This window comes from Pleuronectes platessa, chromosome 7, assembly GCF_947347685.1.
Source record: "Pleuronectes platessa chromosome 7, fPlePla1.1, whole genome shotgun sequence".
Taxonomy (NCBI): Eukaryota; Metazoa; Chordata; class Actinopteri; order Pleuronectiformes; family Pleuronectidae; genus Pleuronectes; species Pleuronectes platessa.
Genome location: NC_070632.1, coordinates 1642190 through 1663882, shown reverse-complemented (window position 1 = coordinate 1663882; position 21693 = coordinate 1642190). Strand labels below are relative to the sequence as shown.

The following is a 21693-nucleotide window of genomic DNA, read 5'->3' as shown; positions in this document are numbered from 1 at the left end:
AAAAGGGTGAGTGAATTGCATGCTCTGTCTATAAGTGACGATTGTCTAAGATGGAGGGCAGGTGAATCAGGTGTGTCCCTCTGGCCAAACCCCTCGTTTTTGCCTAAGGTCATAAACCATCAGACGGTAAATCAGGTGATCGAGATCAGCACTTTTCAACCTGATCCGGCTCTACTACAGGAGGAAGCCGGCCTGCCTATGTTGTGCCCAGTAAGGGCACTGAAGGCTTATATTGCACGCACAAAGTCTCTGAGGGGCTCATACTCTCAGTTATTTGTCTGTTTTGGGGGTAAAAAAGTCGGCCACCCTGTGTCTAAACAGTGTTTGTCCCATTGGATCGTTAATACTATCGCTGAGGCCTATTCTGGACAGAACATACCAGTCCCAGATTCCTTGGTAGCTCATTCCACCAGGAGTATGGCCACTTCCTGGGCTGCTTTAAAGGGGGTCCCTCTTTCAGAAATATGTGCAGCAGCAACATGGAGTGCTCCCTGCACATTCTCTAGATTCTACAGGGTCAACGTGGCTTCCCCCACACCATTGGCTTCCGCAGTGCTGCTCTCAGCTGCTGGGCGAGGATGTGAGGCAGTAGAGTCCTCTGTTCTTCGCGACCCTGATGATACTAGTCATCCGTGTTAAGACCGTGGTGACGGTCTGAGGGAGGTCGAAATAGATCGTAAGTTATGACCATAACTATGGATCTATGAGACCGACCGATGACCGTCACCCTCTTTTGTCACTCAGAACGGGCTGAGGCGTTCAGACAAGGAGGAGGCGGCCGCGCTCACCGGGGAGCTTTATGGGCGGTGAGCCCAGCCCCCTTAAGGTCACTCACGTGACATTGTTGATATTTGGTCTCGAGGATAGGGAGATGAGGACATCATTCGTGTTAAGACCGTGGTGACGGTCATCGGTCGGTCTCATAGATCCATAGTTATGGTCATAACTTACGATCGATAATTTATTTCTTTGTTTTATTACATGAACTGAACCACAGACATGTTCCTGACATGTTCTTGACGTGTTCTGGAGGTTCTGTCTGTGACAACATATGTCGGACCCGACAACCTGCTGCTGCTGCTTCACAGACACCAACTACACAACATGTCAGGACTCAGTTTTCTGGAGTTTGTGTTTGAAACAGCTTAAGAAACATCTCACTGCTGGAGCATAAACCAGGAGATCTGCATTCTGAGCATGTTCTTGTTCCCTGGCAGCAGACACGTCTCCCTCTCCTTCATTTCAACATGAATCTTCAGTAGAAGTGATTCCAGTCTGAACTTCTCATCCTGGTGCAGCTGTGACCGTTCATCATGTCTGCAGGCTGCTCTCCAGCTGCTCACAGACTCACACATGATGAAATCCACTCACCGGTTCTCCTGGTTCCCTCCAATCAGACTGAGCTGCTCTGGTGTCAGGTGACGTCAGAAGTCTCAGCTCCGTCATTTCATCACCGAGTCTGAACGTTCACCACAGAGTGAGTGAGTGAGTGAGTGAGTGAGTGAGTGAGAGAGAGAGAGAGAGAGAGAGAGATAGTGTGTGTGTGTGTGTGTGTGTGTGTGTGTGTGTGTTCCATCGTTGTGAGAACATCCCGTCTGGTCGTCACAAACAAACTACTTTAGATTTTCTCAGTGTTTTTCATTTTCCCTGTGAACAGAGCTGTCCATGGTTCTGAACAGAGCTGTCCATGGTTCTGAACCATCAGCCCAGCTACACACTCATTTACATATTTTGTGCTTTTTTGCTACACAAATTTCAAAGAGAGGAAGTAACACGTGCGACCGATCACTGACAAATCTTCATTTAAAAGTCCCTGAAGTTATAATTCACAGTGCTGCTAAGTGATGAATCAGAGCTGGGACAGACCCGAGGAAGATGAAGATGAAGATGAAGAGCGCTCGGCCTCCTCCTCGTCAACATGTCCACCTGATTGCAGCAGGAGGAGCTGAACATCACCTCCACCCTCACGAGGCTCAGATCTTTATTGATTTGGGTGAAATCAGCTCTGCTCATTGTTGAGTTTCTAATTTTCAATGAGATCAGACTAAACTCTTGTTTTTGTGATTCGTGCTGATGAAGCTTGAAGAAAATCAGATTATATAATAACCTTGTTAATGTTTCCCAACTTTTCCTTCATTCTCCTTCTTGTGTCTCTTCAGGACTCTGAGCTACAAGAACCGATACGTCCGGGTTCCCGACGGTCACTTCTGGATCGAGGGCGATCATCACGGCCACAGTCTGGACAGCAACAGCTTCGGACCGGTACGCTGAGTCATCACTGACGCTTTCATAAATATACACATGATTCATATAAGAGACACAGAGCCACTGCTGTAGAATACATAAGAACACATTGAAAGAGATGGTAAACAAACATTTCAGGACTCGTTCACACCTCGTTTGGTTCAGACTTTTCAGTTTGGTCTTTCTTCATCTCATAATAGAGAAGTTTGTAAAACCTCTGACCTGTAGGAGGACATCTCATTTGAATAATAGATTCTGTTTGAATGTGTCAGTGAAACTCAGCAGCTTCAGGTCGACCTGAGGAACCAGTCTCTGTAAACTCTAACTCTTCTTCTCTCTGGCTTCTTCTTTGTCGTTGGAAAATCTTTTCTGAGAAACTCTTAAGTTTAAATAAATGTAATATGGAGGAAAAGTGGAAGCAATAAAGCGACAGGAGGAGGTTTGGTGTCAGTGGATCTCCGGCGCTGGGAGGAACGGACCATTAAACCATTGAAAGGTGCAATAAGTAAGATTTCTACTGAGCCCAAAGCAGGAAATGACCTCAATACATCTGGAGTGAGCTGATGGAGCTGATGATCGATACCAGTGAGTCAGCCGGCTGCTGAGGTCTGTGCCTCTCTCAGATTCACACATGATGATGAGGGAGAGAACACGAGGAGGAAGGAACCAAAGAACTGAAGAGAGGAACCAGGAACTAAAAGATGAACCGAAGAACAAGACAAAGACTTAACCAGGAAAACAAGAAAACAACTAAACAAAGAACTGAAATGGATTCAAGGAACCAGATCTAAGGACCAAGAAAATGAAGAATCAACTGGGGAAGAGTGGTGAGAACCAGAGAACCGAAGGAAAGCCACAGGAACTCTGGAGAAGGTCATGTGACCCATCTCTCGTCCTTACGGGGGCATGTGTGGAACTAAGCAGCATGATGGTAGAAAAGGTTCAACAAGGAACTGAGGAACAAAGAGGAATCCAAGAAACTAAAGAACCAAAGAAATCAGACGAGTTCCTAACCCACTGGAAGAGGAACCGATGAGCCGTGAGGAAAGGTTCTATCGAGAGTTCCACTAAACCAAACCAGTGTTTTAAAACTTGAGCAGAAGAGAGAAGTGTTCTCTGTGTTCACATCTGGTTCTTGTCTCTTTTCCCTGATCCGGTTCTGATCATATTCACAAAGACCTCTGGGGGAGCAATTCAAATCCAATCTGATTAGATCTGTTTTAATGTGATGGAGAAAACAAACCACTGAACGGCTCCTCAGCTGCAGCCAGACGAATATTAATCTGCTTCTTCATTACTTCATGTTGTTAAAGCTGATCTGGAGTCTGAAGGTGACAACAGGAGTCAGACAGAACCTCGACCTTCAGCCCTCGACGTCTCAGTTTGAGTTTCACATTTTAAATCCTCCATGATGATCATGTGTCTGGACTCAGTGAAGCTTCTCATCATCCAGAGTTAATGAGCTCATCACTTTAAACCAGAAACTCAAACAACCTCAGAACTCAAGGCTTCATGTGTTTGAGTGGAACGTGATAGAATCTGTATCAAGTACACACTGACCCCGGGACGTGTTGTTGTGTGGTTGTGTCTTCCAGGTGTCGGTCGGGCTGCTTCACGGCCGAGCTTCTCACATCATCTGGCCTCCACAACGCTGGCAGGAGATCAAAGCGTCCCTCCCCCCCAACAGAGGCCCGCTGGACACTGAGGAAGAGGAGGGATGAAGACTCACACATGTTTATATGCTTACCTTTTCTAATCTGATGAAGCCGACAAAAGCTGCATCCGCCTGTAAGAACTCATTATTTCACACCTGTTGTGTTTTTGTGTCTGAATATTTTCATTTCAGGAGGAAACTGATTCTCTGGATTAGTGAGAAAGTTCATTTTCTGGATTTCTCATCGATCCTGTGACATTTACAGATTAATTTTTTTAAGTCACAGAGCTAGAAAGATGATTTAAGATCTGATCTGAAAGATTTGCTGTTTCAATGATGAATTAATGGATGAATTTAAATAATCTCTGTTTTATATCAATTCATTTTTATTATTATTTGGTTCATGAGTGAACAAAACAAGAGATTTGACATTTAATAAAACAAAATGTAAATTGATTCATTTAGGATCGAATGAATTATCAGGTGATTCTATTTTTAGCTTCAGCTCATTTCTGATGAAGAAAGAATAATACTTCTGTTTCATGTTCCTATTCAAAATAAATGAGTCCTTGATATGAGAAATTTACAGTCTGATGATTTTAATAAAGATCAGTCTTGCTTCATTTGATAGAATTCAATGTGTTTCCAGAATGAACTGAATCTGCATGTTCATAATCCTGAATATCTCATTTCTTATTTATCATTTATCAACCAGCATCTCTGTCTCAACCCAATAAGCCTCAGTCAGTTACCTTTACCCCAGGGGCTTCTGGGAAATGGTGTTCAATGAACCAGCTCTCCGCTCTTTTTAAACATCACATTTATGTATTACTAAATATGAAAACTGATCGAGAACATGTTTGATATGTTTAAAATAAACATATTATTAACCAGTCATATAAATCCAATCACCAATTCACTCCTAACTTATCTGATTGTTCTAATTAAGATCCATGACTGAAAATGGAGAAAAACATTTAAACTCACAATGTTAGAGTGAAAATAAACTCCTGGCTCCGCCCCCTGACCCCTGACCTGTCTCATGAACCGTCCCTCCAGGTTTGTCCACTAGAGACGAACACGTCCTTCTCTTCAGGTTCTCTGAACACGTGATGAACAGAAGCTGCAGCTGCCTCCTGCTTCCTCTCAAACATCTGATTTGCATAAATCTAATTGAGGCAGCACTTGAAGAGCATTCATCCAAATGGAGCTCTGTGGGTTCTGTGGATTCTGTGGGTTCAGTGGGTTCTGTGGGTTCTGTGGGTTCAGTGGGTTCAGTGGGTTCTGAGCAGCTGTGCGGTGGAGTCATGGGACCGTCGAGGCCCAAGTGGGGCTAAATGCAGGAGTAGTGAACTCCTCCCGGGCTGTGATATGTTTAATATCACAGCCCGGGCGGAATGAGCTTCACGAGTCCGGAGGTTGATGTGAACCTGAACCTTTCGGTCTCTGGTCTGATTGGTCGAGAGCTTCACTGCATCACGCTGGTTTCTAATTGGACTCACTGGCACCACCTTGTGGTCAAAGTCACTCACTGCGGCTTCTGAAGCAACAACCTGATCCCAGAGGTTTGAAACAGTGGAATCTAACTCGTCATGTGACCACACGTTCTGAGCCCGGGACAAGACTTGAGATTCTTAACTTTATCTATTTTAAATCATATAATTTTACCTCTGATTATTTGAGCTTGTTTTTAACAAACAGTTTCCTCCTGCAGCCGAGAACGTGACCTTTTCAAACTAAAGCTCAATGTTCATCTCCAGCTTCTCTCTGAGTGGAAGGTGATGTCATCATCTGGAGTCTTCGACTGATTAATAAAAGCAGAACCGGTTCTGAACCTTTCAGGGTCATTTAATAAAATGTTCATGATTTTAATGTGAGTTTAAATCTAATGACCGAGTGTTAACCCTCATAAATAATTCATACTGTATAAATGAAATATTATAACTCCATGAATAAGTCTCTTCTGATTTTCACCTCACTCTGTAAAGTAATGACACGTTTTTAATAAAAGATTATTAAAAGCATAAACAGTAAACAGCCTTATTAATATATTGCACATATATTTAGTCACCTACTATCTTTGTGTATTATCATTTAAAAACTATATTTGAACATTAATTGTCCTTCATAATGTTATTTATCCCTAACGAGCACCAGGTCCAATCAAACAGATAGCTTTTATTATTCTTATCAGTGTGTTGGATAGCTGTGTGTGTTTGTGTGTGTGTGAGTCATGCTCCTCTCTGGAGCTCCTTCAGGATGACGAGCTGCTCTCAGGTCTGTTACGCTGCGTCCTCGAGAGGGAATGAGTTCCTCAGTTCAGATAATGAGATGCAGCAGGAGGGCGGAGCTTAGAGATCTGATCGTCAGCTTCTGTCTCTGCAGCTTTTTAATCAGGATTCGTCACAACATGAAACTCAATCCACCGAGCGTGTGTCTGATGAACCAAAGAAAATTCATCCTAATGTTGTGGTTGTAGTAAATTATCTGATGCCACCACTCATTACATAAATGATCTAATTTATTAGGGCCCGAGCACCGAAATCGGTGGGAGGCCCATTTGAAATTGAAATGATTATTATTATTTATTTTTTTCAGGCAATAGAATGGGCTTTTTGAGGGATTAACATGCTCAAAAAGTTGTTAAAGTTTACGTATTCTTGAGTATTTGGAAATGGGCACGGCAAAATGGCTCAACAGCGCCACCTGGAGCCCAGCCCCTAGGTTTCCACTAAAACTAGGACAAAGGTGTATTGTGACTAATCATAGAAAAAAGCCTCAAGGAGCATTATGAAAAATTATACTGGAAGATCGCCAATTTGAATTTAGTGACCATTTTGGCTATTTCCACATTTTTACTTTGATGTACTTGTCGTGGAGCTTTCATCAGAAATTTAGAAAGTGGTGAAAATGAACGTATTCTGGAGGAATTTTCAATGGGCGTCGCAAAATGGCTTTTTTTGGTTGTCACTCCGTGAAGTCGGACCAGAGACCATCCAGTCTGATTTTCTACCCATAGTCCAATTTTTCTGCCACTAGTCCACCGCCTCTCCAATAGACAGAAGAGGTGTGTTTTTAGGTTATGGAGGAAGATGTGTAAACTCTCTGATGTCCGGATGTCGATGTGGATCTGGTTCCACCAATCAGGAGCCAGTACAGCAAACACTCGTGATGGTGATGAGTGTTTAGCAGTGAGGAGCAACGAGCCGATTGGCCGAAGCAGAGCGGAGTGAACGTGCTGGGGTGTAACGTGGGACCAGGTCCTGGATGTAGACTGGACCTGATCCGTTCACAGCATGGTACCAAGTACTAGTGTTTTGAACTGGATGCGAGCAGCCACTGGTAACCAGTGAAGGGAGCGGAGGAGCGGAGGAGTGGGAGTGAAGTTAGGTTAAAAACCAGTCGAGCTGCTGGTTGCTGGATGACACTAGCAGGTAGACCGCCTTCTGAGTGAGAAGGGGGCGTGTCCTCCTGATGTTGTACAGCATGAATCTACAGGACCGAGTCGTTGCAGTAATGTTCGCAGTTAAAAATAAAAATCAGGCAATTTAACCTTAGCTGGTTCCTTTTTTAACTCTCTATTTTTGATTTAGTCTTAGTCTTTAGACGAAAATGCATTTTACATTTAGTCACATTTAGTCATTTTTATTCTTCTTAGTTTTAGTCTAGTTTTAGTCACATTTAATAGCCACATTAACTCCTTTTCTTCTCTTCTCAGGCCCAGGGACCCTGTGTTGTGTCTAAAACTGCATAATAGTCCAGCTTGCAGTACTTAGGTTGTCCATTAGATATCCCTACCAGCATAGGTCTACAGCAGGGGTCGGCCACCTTTACTTTCAAAAGAGTAATTTTGCCCCCTCTTCCCCCAAATAAAATTTGTCTGGAGCCGCAAAACATGTTTGATAACAGAGCTAATAAAGTTTAATATAAAGTTATACTATACTAAACTATAGTTTGTTGCTTTTACAAAATTATAGAACGACAATAAAGAAAACTGTTGACATTTTATTGCTATTTGTACCTGTTACAACAAAGGAAAACACAGAACACTTATGAAGAGGAGAAGAAAATACACAGGCAAGTGTCGGCCTAATTTGAATTAAATTAAACACAGAACTTTGTAGGGTTATTTGAGTCCTCCCCGTATTTGTGGGAAATGTATGAAATAAGAACGATTTTGAAATAAATAAAAACAAATAGATTAAAAATAGATTTAGTCATAGTTTTTATTTTCACAGATCCGTCTTCGTCTCGTCTTCATCATGAAAAAAAGTTCGTTAACGAATATTTTTCGTCATCGAAATGAACACTGACTTGAGTGAAACTAGAAATAGTAAACAGAATCAATAAACAAACAAACTCCTGTCTCATACAATTCAAGGGGAGACCAAACAGTTCAAACTATGAATCTAGGAGCAGCTGCATTATGGAGATTTAGCAGGAAGCAAAAGCTTCTCAGGCTCTTCCTCCCTCTCAGCTTCTCTATTAGTTCTTTCCTTATCTTCTCCTGCTTCTCCCTCTCTGTCTGCTCCATCTCTCTTTGTACTTTCTCTGTCTTCTCCTGCTTCTCCTTCTCTCTCTGCTCCACCTCTCTTTGTACTTTCTCTGTCTTCTCCTGCTTCTCCTTCTCTCTCTGCTCCATCTCTCTTTGTACTTTCTCTTTCTTCTCCTGCTTCTCCTTCTCTCTCTGCTCCACCTCTCTTTGTACTTTCTCTGTCTTCTCCTGCTTCTCCTTCTCTCTCTGCTCCACCTCTCTTTGTACTTTCTCTGTCTTCTCCTGCTTCTCCCTCTCTTTCTTCTTCATCTCTCTTTGTACTTTCTCTGTCTTCTCCTGCTTCTCCTTCTCTCTCTGCTCCACCTCTCTTTGTACTTTCTCTGTCTTCTCCTGCTTCTCCCTCCCTCTCAGCTTCTCTATTAGTTCTTTCGCTATCTTCTGCTGCTTCTTCTTCTCCTGCTTCTCCTTCTCTCTCTGCTCCATCTCTCTTTGTACTTTCTCTTTCTTCTCCTGCTTCTCCCTCTCTTTCTGCTCCATCTCTCTTTCTACTTTCTCTTTCTTCTCCTGCTTCTCCCTCTCTTTCTGCTCCATCTCTCTTTGTACTTTCTCTTTCTTCTCCTGCTTCTTCTGAGCTTTTCTTTCTTCCTCCCTTCTTCTGGCTTTGTCTGTGTCTGACATGAGGGCCAGCTCCTGAAAGACAGAGATGACACGTGTTTCATTATTTTCAAAAGTCTAAATCTGAAACAAACTCACGATCCAAGAAGTTATTGTTCAAATAAAACTGAGCTGATGTCACTTACCTGAAGCTTAATAGACTTCACGATGAGGAAATTAATATCCTCCTCCATCTTCTGAACTTTGTGCTGTGAGTCCTCCTGCACGTTGAGCCACTTCTTCTCTGTGGCTTCAACCAGACTCTCCAGCTCCTTGGTTCTTTGAAGGCAGGTCTCTTTCTCCACCTGCTCACTCCTGAGCTGATCCTCCAGATTTCTGACTTTAAGGTCTGAGGTTTCTACCAGGCTCTCCAGCTCCTTGATTCTTTTAGAGCAGATGGAATACCTCCATACCAGACCTTCGTTGAAGTCGGCTCTGAGGTAACAGGCCGTCTTGCAATCACGGATCTGAGTCTCTGCGGTGCTCAGTTTGGCCATGAGCTGATTATTCTCATCGACCAGCTTCAAATTATTCGACTCTGAGTCTTTCAATTGTTGCCGGAGGTCCTCCATTGCATTCATTGTGTTTGGCTCCATGTTGCTGTTGGAGCGGTTGTCTTGAAGACTCATGATTCTCTCAGCTGTTGACTGACTGAGTTGCCGTTGTGGACTTGTAGAGCAGTCTTGACTTGTTGTCATGTTGAACTGTTTGAACAAACTGACAAGTGTCTCTTCAGTGGTCAGATAGGTAGCCTGCGGATTAAAGATGGCGCCAATGTCTCTGATCTCTATGGTCAACACAGGAACTCAAAGGCAGTAGCCTGCTGATTAAAGATGGCGCCAATGTCTTTGATTTCTCTGGTCACCAAAGGAACTCAAAGGAGGTGTTTCACTGTGTGGCTGTTTTGTCTCCTTTATATAAACCTATGAGTGTAACATTAGCCTATATAGCCTGTTACAAAGGGTCCTTTGGAGTCTTTGTGGAAAACGACAGAAACATGCCTTTAGGAAAAGATCTGTCAAATATTAATCTCCTTTGATGTTGTTATCAAATTTGAACTTGGGCTAGTCAAGGCTTCATGCTAGGGTCCCATTGTCTTTTCCAGCTCATAAGTCCCAGCTAGAGTCATCTGCAGGCGTCTGTTTATTAAAAAATGTTCAGGCGGAAATAAAAACCTTCTACTTCACTGTGTGCCAACTGCTTTTACTCAGTGCCAGTAGCACTTTGAGTGATTGTGACTTCTTTTGGGGGGAAAGTTCAGAATGTTACCTTTCAAAAGAGACCAAGAACATGCATGTACTCCAGATGGTTCAAGAACAGCTTTCAATTTACTGTGAAGTTCCTCAGACGGCTCTTAAGAGGTTAATCGACATTGTCACTCAACCCATGTGACCTACTGCCTTCAAGTCTTTTTATATTAATATATTATTAAACTGTTTTATTATAAAATAATATAATAACAAACTATATAACTAAATAATGTTTTTATTCCAAACATTGACATGACTAAAAGTTATACAGGTTTTTACAGAGAAGAAGACCTCACAAATATTTTCTCTTGTTTTCTCTAATCGCCTCTTTCCAGGCTTTTATTATGAAAAGCAACCGACCTGCATATTACACATTTTTACTTTGACATACTTGTACCAGGGCTTTCATCAGATCAACTTCAAATTCAGATGAGTGTCGTCACAACAAGATGGAGATAAAAACTGACTTAAAAAGTCAAATCCAAACTAGACATGTACGACAAGACTCCCGGCCTGATGACATCTACACAGAAATAATGACTTTAAATCACAGCGCCCCCTGTTGGCTACAGGAAGTTACATGTTTTATACTTTGATGAACTGCTCCTGGTTGCTTTACGATATTCAGCTCAATGAGCTCAGTCAAGTCATGTGATCATCATCAGAATTGTGATATCTCCTCAAACCATGTAAACATTGATGAGTGGTGAAGGATCAAGAGGCAGTGGACTAGTGGCAGAAACTTGGACTATGGGCAGAAAGGTCTCTGGTTCGACTCCACGGAGAAACAACAAAAAGACGAACCTGGATTGATCTGTCCAAAAATCCAAGAGTCTCCCTATACTGTCTAGTGCCCCTGAGCAAGGCACCTTACTCCCCCAACATCTGCTCCCCGGTCGCCCTACATGGCTGCTCACTGCTCTGTGTGTCCTGCACCAGATGGGTCAAAAGCAGAGGTTACATTTCCCTTCCTGCATGAGTGTGTCTGTGTTTGGGACAAATAAATGCATCTTAATCTTTAAAGGACACAATGTTTTCATAACTCCACACTGCATTGTCCTATCACCACCAAACTTCTGTCACATGATCAGAGTCCAAGCCTGAACAGCTCTATGTGTCAATATCTCCTCAGTGTCATAGCGCCACCTACTGATTCACCATGAAACAGGAAGTACTTTGTTAAACCACTTTGCATTATCAAACTGGCTCCTAACTACCAACCTATGATCACAATCCTGATCTGAACAGCTCCATATATTAATATTAGTTCAGGGTCATAGCGCCACCTACTGATCAGTGTGAAAATTAAGTAGTGTTAACATTGTCCAATTGACACAACATTGCTCACGCTACATCAGAGCGGCTACTTGAACAGATCGATATGTCTGTCATAATAATAGTGATGGCGCCACCTACTGGCAACAGGAAGTAAGCTTTGTTTTCCATCTATCATTCGATTTACATAAAATGTTCCCTATTTGATAGCGTGGACCGTGATGAGCAGTTAGCAGGCAAGGATCCACATCACGTGACGGACACAGGAAGTGTGGTTTAACTTGGACCAGTGTGGACAAAGACCTGGATCCAGGATCTGTCTCTCACTTTCTTTAACATTGTGAGATCCAATGTTTTTCAGTCACAGAGACTGAGTTCCCTCCACACGAGGGGGGGGGGGGGGATCTGATGCAGCGTGTTGGTGCTGAGGTCAAGTCCTCAGCTTTGTCCTGGAACCTCCAGTTTATCTTTAAAAATCTCAAGATCAGTTATGAACTTAAATAACGAGCAGGGACCATCTTCTCTTTTCTCAGAGCTTCTACATGTGTCTGTTGTCAGACTGAGAAAAATGACAAAAGGAAATAGTCCCAGTAAATTAATTTAGAGATAGATAATTTATTTCTTTGTTTTATTACATGAACTGAACCACAGACGTGTTCCTGACATGTTCTTGACGTGTTCTGGAGGTTCTGTCTGTGACAACATATGTCGGACCCGACAACCTGCTGCTGCTGCTTCACAGACACCAACTACACAACATGTCAGGACTCAGTTTTCTGGAGTTTGTGTTTGAAACAGCTTAAGAAACATCTCACTGCTGGAGCATAAACCAGGAGATCTGCATTCTGAGCATGTTCTTGTTCCCTGGCAGCAGACACGTCTCCCTCTCCTTCATTTCAACATGAATCTTCAGTAGAAGTGATTCCAGTCTGAACTTCTCATCCTGGTGCAGCTGTGACCGTTCATCATGTCTGCAGGCTGCTCTCCAGCTGCTCACAGACTCACACATGATGAAATCCACTCACCGGTTCTCCTGGTTCCCTCCAATCAGACTGAGCTGCTCTGGTGTCAGGTGACGTCAGAAGTCTCAGCTCCGTCATTTCATCACCGAGTCCGAACGTTCACCACAGAGTGAGTGAGTGAGTGAGTGAGTGAGTGAGTGAGTGAGTGAGTGAGAGAGAGAGAGAGAGAGAGAGAGAGAGAGAGAGAGAGAGAGAGAGAGAGAGAGAGAGAGAGAGAGAGAGAGAGAGAGAGAGAGCGCGAGATAGTGTGTGTGTGTGTGTGTGTGTGTGTGTGTGTGTGTGTGTGTGTGTGTGTGTGTGTGTGTGTGTGTGTTCCATCGTTGTGAGAACATCCCGTCTGGTCGTCACAAACAAACTACTTTAGATTTTCTCAGTGTTTTTCATTTTCCCTATGAACGGAGCTGTCCATGGTTCTGAACAGAGCTGTCCATGGTTCTGAAACATCAGCCCAGCTACACACTCATTTACATATTTTGTGCTTTTTTGCTACACAAATCTCAAAGAGAGGAAGGAACACGTGCGACCGATCACTGACAAATCTTCATTTAAAAGTCCCTGAAGTTATAATTCACAGTGCTGCAAGTGATGAATCAGAGCCGGGACAGACCCGAGGAAGATGAAGATGAAGATGAAGAGCGCTCGGCCTCCTCCTCGTCAACATGTCCACCTGATTGCAGCAGGAGGAGCTGAACATCACCTCCACCCTCACGAGGCTCAGATCTTTATTGATTTGGGTGAAATCAGCTCTGCTCATTGTTGAGTTTCTAATTTTCAATGAGATCGGACTAAACTCTTGTTTTTGTGATTCGTGCTGATGAAGCTTGAAGAAAATCAGATTATATAATAACCTTGTTAATGTTTCCCAACTTTTCCTTCATTCTCCTTCTTGTGTCTCTTCAGGACTCTGAGCTACAAGAACCGATACGTCCGGGTTCCTGACGGTCACTTCTGGATCGAGGGCGATCATCACGGCCACAGTCTGGACAGCAACAGCTTCGGACCGGTACGCTGAGTCATCACTGACACTTTCATAAAGATACACATGATTCATATATAGGAGACACAGAGCCACTGCTGTAGAATACATAAGAACACATTGAAAGTGATGGTAAACAAACATTTCAGGACTCGTTCACACCTCGTTTGGTTCAGACTTTTCAGTTTGGTCTTTCTTCATCTCATAATAGAGAAGTTTGTAAAACCTCTGACCCGTAGGAGGACGTCTCATTTGAATAATAGATTCTGTTTGAATGTGTCAGTGAAACTCAGCAGGTTCAGGTTGACCTGAGGAACCAGTCTCTGTAAACTCTAACTCTTCTTCTCTCTGGCTTCTTCTTTGTCGTTGGAAAATCTTTTCTGAGAAACTCTTAAGTTTAAATAAATGTAATATGGAAGAAAAGTGGAAGCAATAAAGCGACAGGAGGAGGTTTGGTGTCAGTGGATCTCCGGCGCTGGGAGGAACGGACCATTAAACCATTGAAAGGTGCAATAAGTAAGATTTCTACTGAGCCCAAAGCAGGAAATGACCTCAATACATCTGGAGTGAGCTGATGGAGCTGATGATCGATACCAGTGAGTCAGCCGGCTGCTGAGGTCTGTGCCTCTCTCAGATTCACACCTGATGATGAGGGAGAGAACACGAGGAGGAAGGAACCAAAGAACTGAAGAGAGGAACCAGGAACTAAAGGAAGAACCGAAGAACAAGACAAAGACCAAACCAGGAAAACAAGAAAACAACTAAACAAAGAACTGAAATGGATTCAAGGAACCAGATCTAAAGACCAAGAAAATGAAGAATCAACTGGGGAAGAGTGGTGAGAACCAGAGAACCGAAGGAAAGCCACAGGAACTCTGGAGAAGGTCATGTGACCCATCTCTCGTCCTTACGGGGGCAATGTGTGGAACTAAGCAGCATGATGGTAGAAAAGGTTTAACAAGGAACTGAGGAACAAAGAGGAATCCAAGAAACTAAAGAACCAAAGAAATCAGACGAGTTCCTAACCCACTGGAAGAGGAACCGATGAGCCGTGAGGAAAGGTTCTATCGAGAGTTCCACTAAACCAAACCAGTGTTTTAAAACTTGAGCAGAAGAGAGAAGAGTTCTCTGTGTTCACATATGGTTCTTGTCTCTTTTCCCTGATCCGGTTCTGAACATATTCACAAAGACCTCTGGGGGAGCAATTCAAATCCAATCTGATTAGATCTGTTTTAATGTGATGGAGAAAACAAACCACTGAACGGCTCCTCAGCTGCAGCCAGACGAATATTAATCTGCTTCTTCATTACTTCATGTTGTTAAAGCTGATCTGGAGTCTGAAGGTGACAACAGGAGTCAGACAGAACCTCGACCTTCAGCCCTCGACGTCTCAGTTTGAGTTTCACATTTTAAATCCTCCATGATGATCATGTGTCTGGACTCAGTGAAGCTTCTCATCATCCAGAGTTAATGAGCTCATCACTTTAAACCAGAAACTCAAACAACCTCAGCACTCAAGGCTTCATGTGTTTGAGTGGAACGTGATAGAATCTGTATCAAGTACACACTGACCCCGGGACGTGTTGTTGTGTGGTTGTGTCTTCCAGGTGTCGGTCGGGCTGCTTCACGGCCGAGCTTCTCACATCATCTGGCCTCCACAACGCTGGCAGGAGATCAAAGCGTCCCTCCCCCCCAACAGAGGCCCGCTGGACACTGAGGAAGAGGAGGGATGAAGACTCACACATGTTTATATGCTTACCTGTTCTAATCTGATGAAGCCGACAAAAGCTGCATCCGCCTGTAAGAATTCATTATTTCACACGTGTTGTGTTTTTGTGTCTGAATAATTTCATTTCAGGAGGAAACAGATTCTCTGGATTAGTGAGAAAGTTCATTTTCTGGATTTCTCATCGATCCTGTGACATTTACAGATTTATTTTTTTAAGTCACATCCACATGGAAGTCGGATCCAGAGCTGGAAAGATGATTTAAGATCTGATCTGAAAGATTTGCTGTTTCAATGATGAATTAATGGATGAATTTAAATAATCTCTGTTTTATATCAATTCATTTTTATTATTATTTGGTTCATGGCTGAATAAAACAAGAGATTTGACATTTAATAAAACAAAATGTGAATTGATTCATTTAGGATCGAATGAATTATCAGGTGATTCTATTTTTAGCTGCATCTCATTTCTGATGAAGAAAGAATAATACTTCTGTTTCATGTTCCGATTCCAAATAAATTAGTCCTTGATATGAGAAATTTACAGTCTGATGATTTTAATAAAGATCAGTCTTGCTTCATTTGATAGAATTCAATGTGTTTCCAGAATGAACTGAATCTGCATGTTCATTATCTTGAATATCTCATTTCTTATTTATCATTTATCAACCAGCATCTCTGTCTCAACCCAATAAGCCTCAGTCAGTTACCTTTACCCCAGGGGCTTCTGGGAAATGGTGTTCAATGAACCAGCTCTCCGCTCTTTTTAAACATCACATTTATGTATTACTAAATATGAAAACTGATCGAGAACATGTTTGATATGTTTAAAATAAACATATTATTAACCAGTCATATAAATCCAATCACCAATTCACTCCTAACTTATCTGATTGTTCTAATTAAGATCCATGACTGAAAATGGAGAAAAACATTTAAACTCACAATGTTAGAGTGAAAATAAACTCCTGGCTCCGCCCCCTGACCCCTGACCTGTCTCATGAACCGTCCCTCCAGGTTTGTCCACTAGAGACGAACACGTCCTTCTCTTCAGGTTCTCTGAACACGTGATGAACAGAAGCTGCAGCTGCCTCCTGCTTCCTCTCAAACATCTGATTTGCATAAATCTAATTGAGGCAGCACTTGAGGAGCATTCATCCAAATGGAGCTCTGTGGGTTCTGTGGGTTCAGTGGGTTCTGTGGGTTCAGTGGGTTCAGTGGGTTCAGTGGGTTCTGAGCAGCTGTGCGGTGGAGTCATGGGACCGTCGAGGCCAGTGGCGGCTCCTGACAAATTTCTCAGGGGGGGCAATTGTTGCGATGATGGCTAAGATCCACGGTACAATCAGATTGTTTTCTGCTTACCTCATCGAACAGCTAAATGGCAACACCAGACATCGACTGCATGTTCTATATGATTTTTTTGATACAGCTAAATCAAGTTCATAGTGAATGTTAACATGCTTTTGGCTGATGAATGAACTATCCCACTGTGGTCATCTAACGGTACATTTTCATCTACCATTTTGCCTCCTTAAATACCTCGGAAAGTTAAAAGAGACTGCTTTACAATAAATCACAATACTCTTTCTCCATCTGATAACATTTATTTTAAGTGCAGCAGTTGTGTTCTGATTTAACAAAAAAATGGATGTTAGCATAGCCTAGTAATTATAATATTTACAGTTCTCATCACACAACTTGATGACAGCATATATAAAAACTAGTGGCATAGCCTACTCATTGCAATATTTACAGTATTCCTAAAACAAGAATGATCCAAGGTGATAATCAAAACATTGGGTGCTATTTAACAAGAATTTACCCATAAGACACATGTACATTACAAAGCAAACAAAAAAATTGGCTAATGATATGCAATTAATACAGCTATTTCCAATTCAACATTTGAGTAGTGCAACAACACAACAACATTAAAACAACATTTCTCACTTGTATTGAAATTTTGCTCGTCTCTCTTTCAAAGCAGCAAAGTGATCAATGACCCTCTCATTAAAATCAGGCATGTTCCTGACTAGTTCCCTCTCCATGGAAAGCATGGCCAGAGCATTGAGACGATCCTGTCCCATTGAGTTTCGCAGGAATGTCTTGATTCTCTTTAAGGTCGAGAAACACCTCTCAGCTTCAGCAGTTGTCATGGGAGTGGTTATGAGGATGTTCAACAGAGCCACAGTCTCAGATAGGGTCTCGTGGAGGTTGTTCCTCTGTAGAACCTGGTAGAGTGCCAATGCACCACTGCAGCCCTTGAAATCTGGACTCTCGTAGATAAGGGACAGTTCAGTCTTGAGCTTCGCCTTATTCAGCATGGGGTATGCCTTGGCAGTGGTGTTCAGAGCCTCATCAGGGAACACATGGCAGTACTGCTCAAACAGGTCTCCTTGTAGCAGCGTTGCACTCACAAGGTGGCTTGTGAAAGAGAACCTCTCGTTTGCATGGCCCAAGATGGTGTCACAGACCTGTCAAAATAAAGAGAGTATATCACAAATTGGAAGTACACTATGAGTTAAAAACACTGCCACCATCCATCCTTGAATGTAACTGTAAATACAGAAGGGGTGATTTTTTAACACTAGGTTCCAGAGGCCTTAAAAAGGAGGTCTGCATGACTTTAGAATACAATACAGTAAGGTATGCAATGAAGTGAAGTGAGAGAAAAATAGAACAAAAAAAGAAAATAAACAAACAAAACTACAAAATCATCTACCTCCTTAGACAGCCTCTGCTTGTCTTGCTCTCCCAAGGCCCTCCTTTTTCCTGTAGTTCCTGCTGCTACTTGCTGCTGCTCTGGAGATGAGCTCTGGTCCCTGAAACAGACAGACAAGGAGAGTGTGTGTTAGTATATGAACGTATACAGTATGTCAATGCAATTACCTACAGTTCCTGTCTTAGAAAACCAGTAATAATAGTATGTTTTGTCCTGTTTTAAGATATCCTATACGAGCCATTACAGAGCCTATATTAAAAGGCAGTTAGGAAAAAGGCAAATAATATAGTTTCCCTGAATATGAAACGCTGCCATCAGGCAGAAGAATGTGTATTAAGATGCAAATCAAATCGCTTAAAATGATCATTTGTTCTGGCCTCCATTAAGCTGATGCAATAGAACGTGCAATAGAATAATGTGCAATAAATAGGTAAGTACTTAACTTTAGCACTCATACTTTAGCACCTGCACCTTATTCCCAAGTTCTAGTGCAATAGTTATAGTTAATAGTTTTTAATGAATCAATCATTCACTGTGCCCAAGACAAATTTCCCCATGGTGACAATAAAGTGTAACTTAACTTACCGTATGGCTTGAACACTGCTTGTGAAGCTCTGCAGAGCACGTTTGATGAAGACTGCATCAATGTCCTTCTTCTGCAGCTGTTGGTACATAATGTCAACGTGAGGCATGATTTGATGAAATAGATGCAGGAAAAACTTGAAGTCATCGTCCTGCAGCATCCTCAGGTAGCCAGATGCCTCCCTCACTGTGGTGCAGTCAAATGAGCCGTCTGTGCTGATGGCTTCAAAACACTCTATGAGGTCATCTAGGTTCTCATAGACTGTGTTCACGACCCTGCTGTTGAAGTTCCATCTTGTGGCCGATGCTCTTGGCAGCCTCCGTGCAACAACCTGGTCGAGGATGGTGGTGCGTTTGGGTGACCGACTAAAAAAGCTAGAAATGCCATTCAGATCCGAGAAAAAAACCCTCACTGCTGGGACCTGAGAAGTGGCTTGCTGCATGATCAAATTCAGCTGGTGTGCATAGCAATGTAAATAATGTGCATTTTTGTAATGCTCTCGCACTTTTTGCTGCACACCAGCCTTCTCTCCTCTCATCACATTGGCCCCGTCATATGCTTGCGCGATGAGTTTACCCCTCTCTTCCTCGGTGAATAGACTGTTCAGTCTCTCCATAATAGCAGTGGCAATCGAGTCAGCCGTTGAAGACGAGAGGGGGACAAACTCAAAAAAACGCTCTTGAACAGCATGGCTCCCATCAATGTATCGCAATACCATGACCATCTGAGTCTGAGTCGAGACGTCCGTTGTTTCGTCAGCTTGTATCGCAACGAAGCTGGCCGACTTCAGCTCCTCCGTAATGCGTGCCCTAATGACAGCTGCCATGCAGTCGAGCAGCTCATTTTGGACGGTCTTGGATGTGCCTTTAAAGACGGTGGCCGTTTTTAAATGCTCCTCAAAAACTTCATCTAGGGATGCAAATAACTGTACCAATCCTCGAAAAATTCCGGGGTTGCTGGATCCCTCGCTCTCGTCTCGGCCTCGCAAGGCCAACTCGAATACACCGCAGAACTTAACACCGTCGATCAGGCGGCCCAGAATGTGGCGATTTTTTCCCACCTCATCATTGTGCCGACGCAGTGCTAGCCTGTAGCCATCGTCCAACTGCGTAGCAATGTTGACGCTCCCAAACGCTGACAGTTTTAAGCAGCTGTCAATGTGGATCCTCGATGTTTCATGCTTTTTTATTTTTTCGGACAGATGATGCATATCTTTGAAACCTGTTGTAGTCCAAGGTGTTTCCGTGGTGCAGCCATCAGGGTGGATGAGGACGCAGGGGTAGCAGAAGAGTCCGTTGGCTAGCTCGCATCCTGCTAGCCAGTTTTTCCTCTCGTACCAGCACCGCGAAAATCCCCTGGTGTACGACTTGCCTCCTTTCTTTGATATTTGTTTTATATTTAAATTTGGTCGGGGTGGTCCTAATTGTTTAACAGCCAATTTTTCCTGATTGCTTCGACGACTAAATGGTAATTCTCTAAATGAAATGATGGAGTTGCTCTGAGCTGTAATATTCGCCATGACGATCGTGAATGTGACTGCGGCGGCGGCGAACGTGACGTGACGTGACAGTGAACGTGACCGTGTACGTATGATATGACGGAATCACGTTAGTGCAAGCACTCCCGGAACCCATAGAGAATGCATTGCAGGGCTTGCAGTTTGAAAAAAAAAGCTTTTACATGAAAGTCAATGAGAGCGCTGGGGGCGATTTCCAGCCAGGCTGAAATCGCCCATAGCGCTCGGTTGGTATGAAACACAACTGCTCAGAGGAAAACAGGCTATCTTAATTTTTTACAAAATGTATTGGTTAGCATCATTATCACTAAAAAATATATACATATGATATATTATTAAAAAAAAATATTAGGCATATTATCTTTTTTTTTTTTTTTTGACTCAAGGAGGGCGGCGCCCTATCGCCCTCTATTGGCCGGCCGCCCCTGGTCGAGGCCCAAGTGGGGCTAAATGCAGGAGTAGTGAACTCCCCCCCGGGCTGTGATATGTTTAATATCACAGCCCGGGCGGAATGAGCTTCACGAGTCCGGAGGTTGATGTGAACCTGAACCTTTCGGTCTCTGGTCTGATTGGTCGAGAGCTTCACTGCATCACGCTGGTTTCTAATTGGACTCACTGGCCCCACCTTGTGGTCAAAGTCACTCACTGCGGCTCCTGAAGCAACAACCTGATCCCAGAGGTTTGAAACAGTGGAATCTAACTCGTCATGTGACCACACGTTCTGAGCCCGGGACAAGACTTGAGATTCTTAACTTTATCTATTTTAAATCATATAATTTTACCTCTGATTATTTGAGCTTGTTTTTAACAAACAGTTTCCTCCTGCAGCCGAGAACGTGACCTTTTCAAACTAAAGCTCAATGTTCATCTCCAGCTTCTCTCTGAGTGGAAGGTGATGTCATCATCTGGAGTCTTCGACTGATTAATAAAAGCAGAACCGGTTCTGAACCTTTCAGGGTCATTTAATAAAATGTTTATGATTTTAATGTGAGTTTAAATCTAATGACCGAGTGTTAACCCTCATAAATAATTAATACTGTATAAATGAAATATTATAACTCCATGAATAAGTCTCTTCTGATTTTCACCTCACTCTGTAAAGTAATGACACGTTTTTAATAAAAGATTATTAAAAGCATAAACAGTAAACAGCCTTATTAATATATTGCACATATATTTAGTCACCTACTATCTTTGTGTATTATCATTTAAAAACTATATTTGAACATTAATTGTCCTTCATAATGTTATTTATCCCTAACGAGCACCAGGTCCAATCAAACAGATAGCTTTTATTATTCTTATCAGTGTGTTGGATAGCTGTGTGTGTTTGTGAGTGTCTGTGTGTGTCTCTCTGTGTGTGTGTGAGTCATGCTCCTCTCTGGAGCTCCTTCAGGATGACGAGCTGCTCTCAGGTCTGTTACGCTGCGTCCTCGAGAGGGAATGAGTTCCTCAGTTCAGATAATGAGACGCAGCAGGAGGGCGGAGCTTCAGGATCTGATCGTCAGCTTCTGTCTCTGCAGCTTTTTAATCAGGATTCGTCACAACATGAAACTCAATCCACCGAGCGTGT

General features: G+C 42.8%; 2 protein-coding genes across 2 annotated transcripts in view; one reads left to right on the top strand and one right to left on the bottom strand.

Moving 5' to 3' along the window:
* The window catches only part of immp2l (inner mitochondrial membrane peptidase subunit 2), a 71064-nt gene extending 66584 nt beyond the window's left edge, over window positions 1-4480 (top strand). The window contains exons 4-5 of the mRNA XM_053426868.1: window positions 2160-2262; window positions 3840-4480. Of these exons, the coding sequence (XP_053282843.1) occupies window positions 2160-2262; window positions 3840-3965 (229 nt within the window). The 3' untranslated portion in view covers window positions 3966-4480. The remainder of the gene's footprint in view (window positions 1-2159; window positions 2263-3839) is intronic.
* A 12403-nt stretch (window positions 4481-16883) lies between these two features.
* LOC128444391 (zinc finger MYM-type protein 1-like) lies at window positions 16884-19337 on the bottom strand. Its single transcript, XM_053426867.1, has 3 exons — window positions 18607-19337; window positions 18022-18121; window positions 16884-17773 (listed from the first exon to the last, which is right to left on the bottom strand). Exons 1-3 carry the CDS (start codon window positions 19326-19328, stop codon window positions 17246-17248), a joined length of 1350 nt encoding a protein of 449 aa, XP_053282842.1. The 5' UTR covers window positions 19329-19337; the 3' UTR covers window positions 16884-17245.
* Between the last annotated feature and the right edge of the window lie 2356 nt (window positions 19338-21693).

Coding starts and splice junctions, on each gene's coding strand:
- LOC128444391 (XM_053426867.1), bottom strand. CDS start 19,328: ATGGTCATGGTATTGCGATACATTGATGGGAGCCATGCTGTTCAAGAG. Junction 18,122..18,606: donor AGCAGTGTTCAAGCCATACG/GTAAGTTAAGTT, acceptor TGTCTGTTTCAG/GGACCAGAGCTCATCTCCAG. Junction 17,774..18,021: donor AGCAGAGGCTGTCTAAGGAG/GTAGATGATTTT, acceptor TTATTTTGACAG/GTCTGTGACACCATCTTGGG.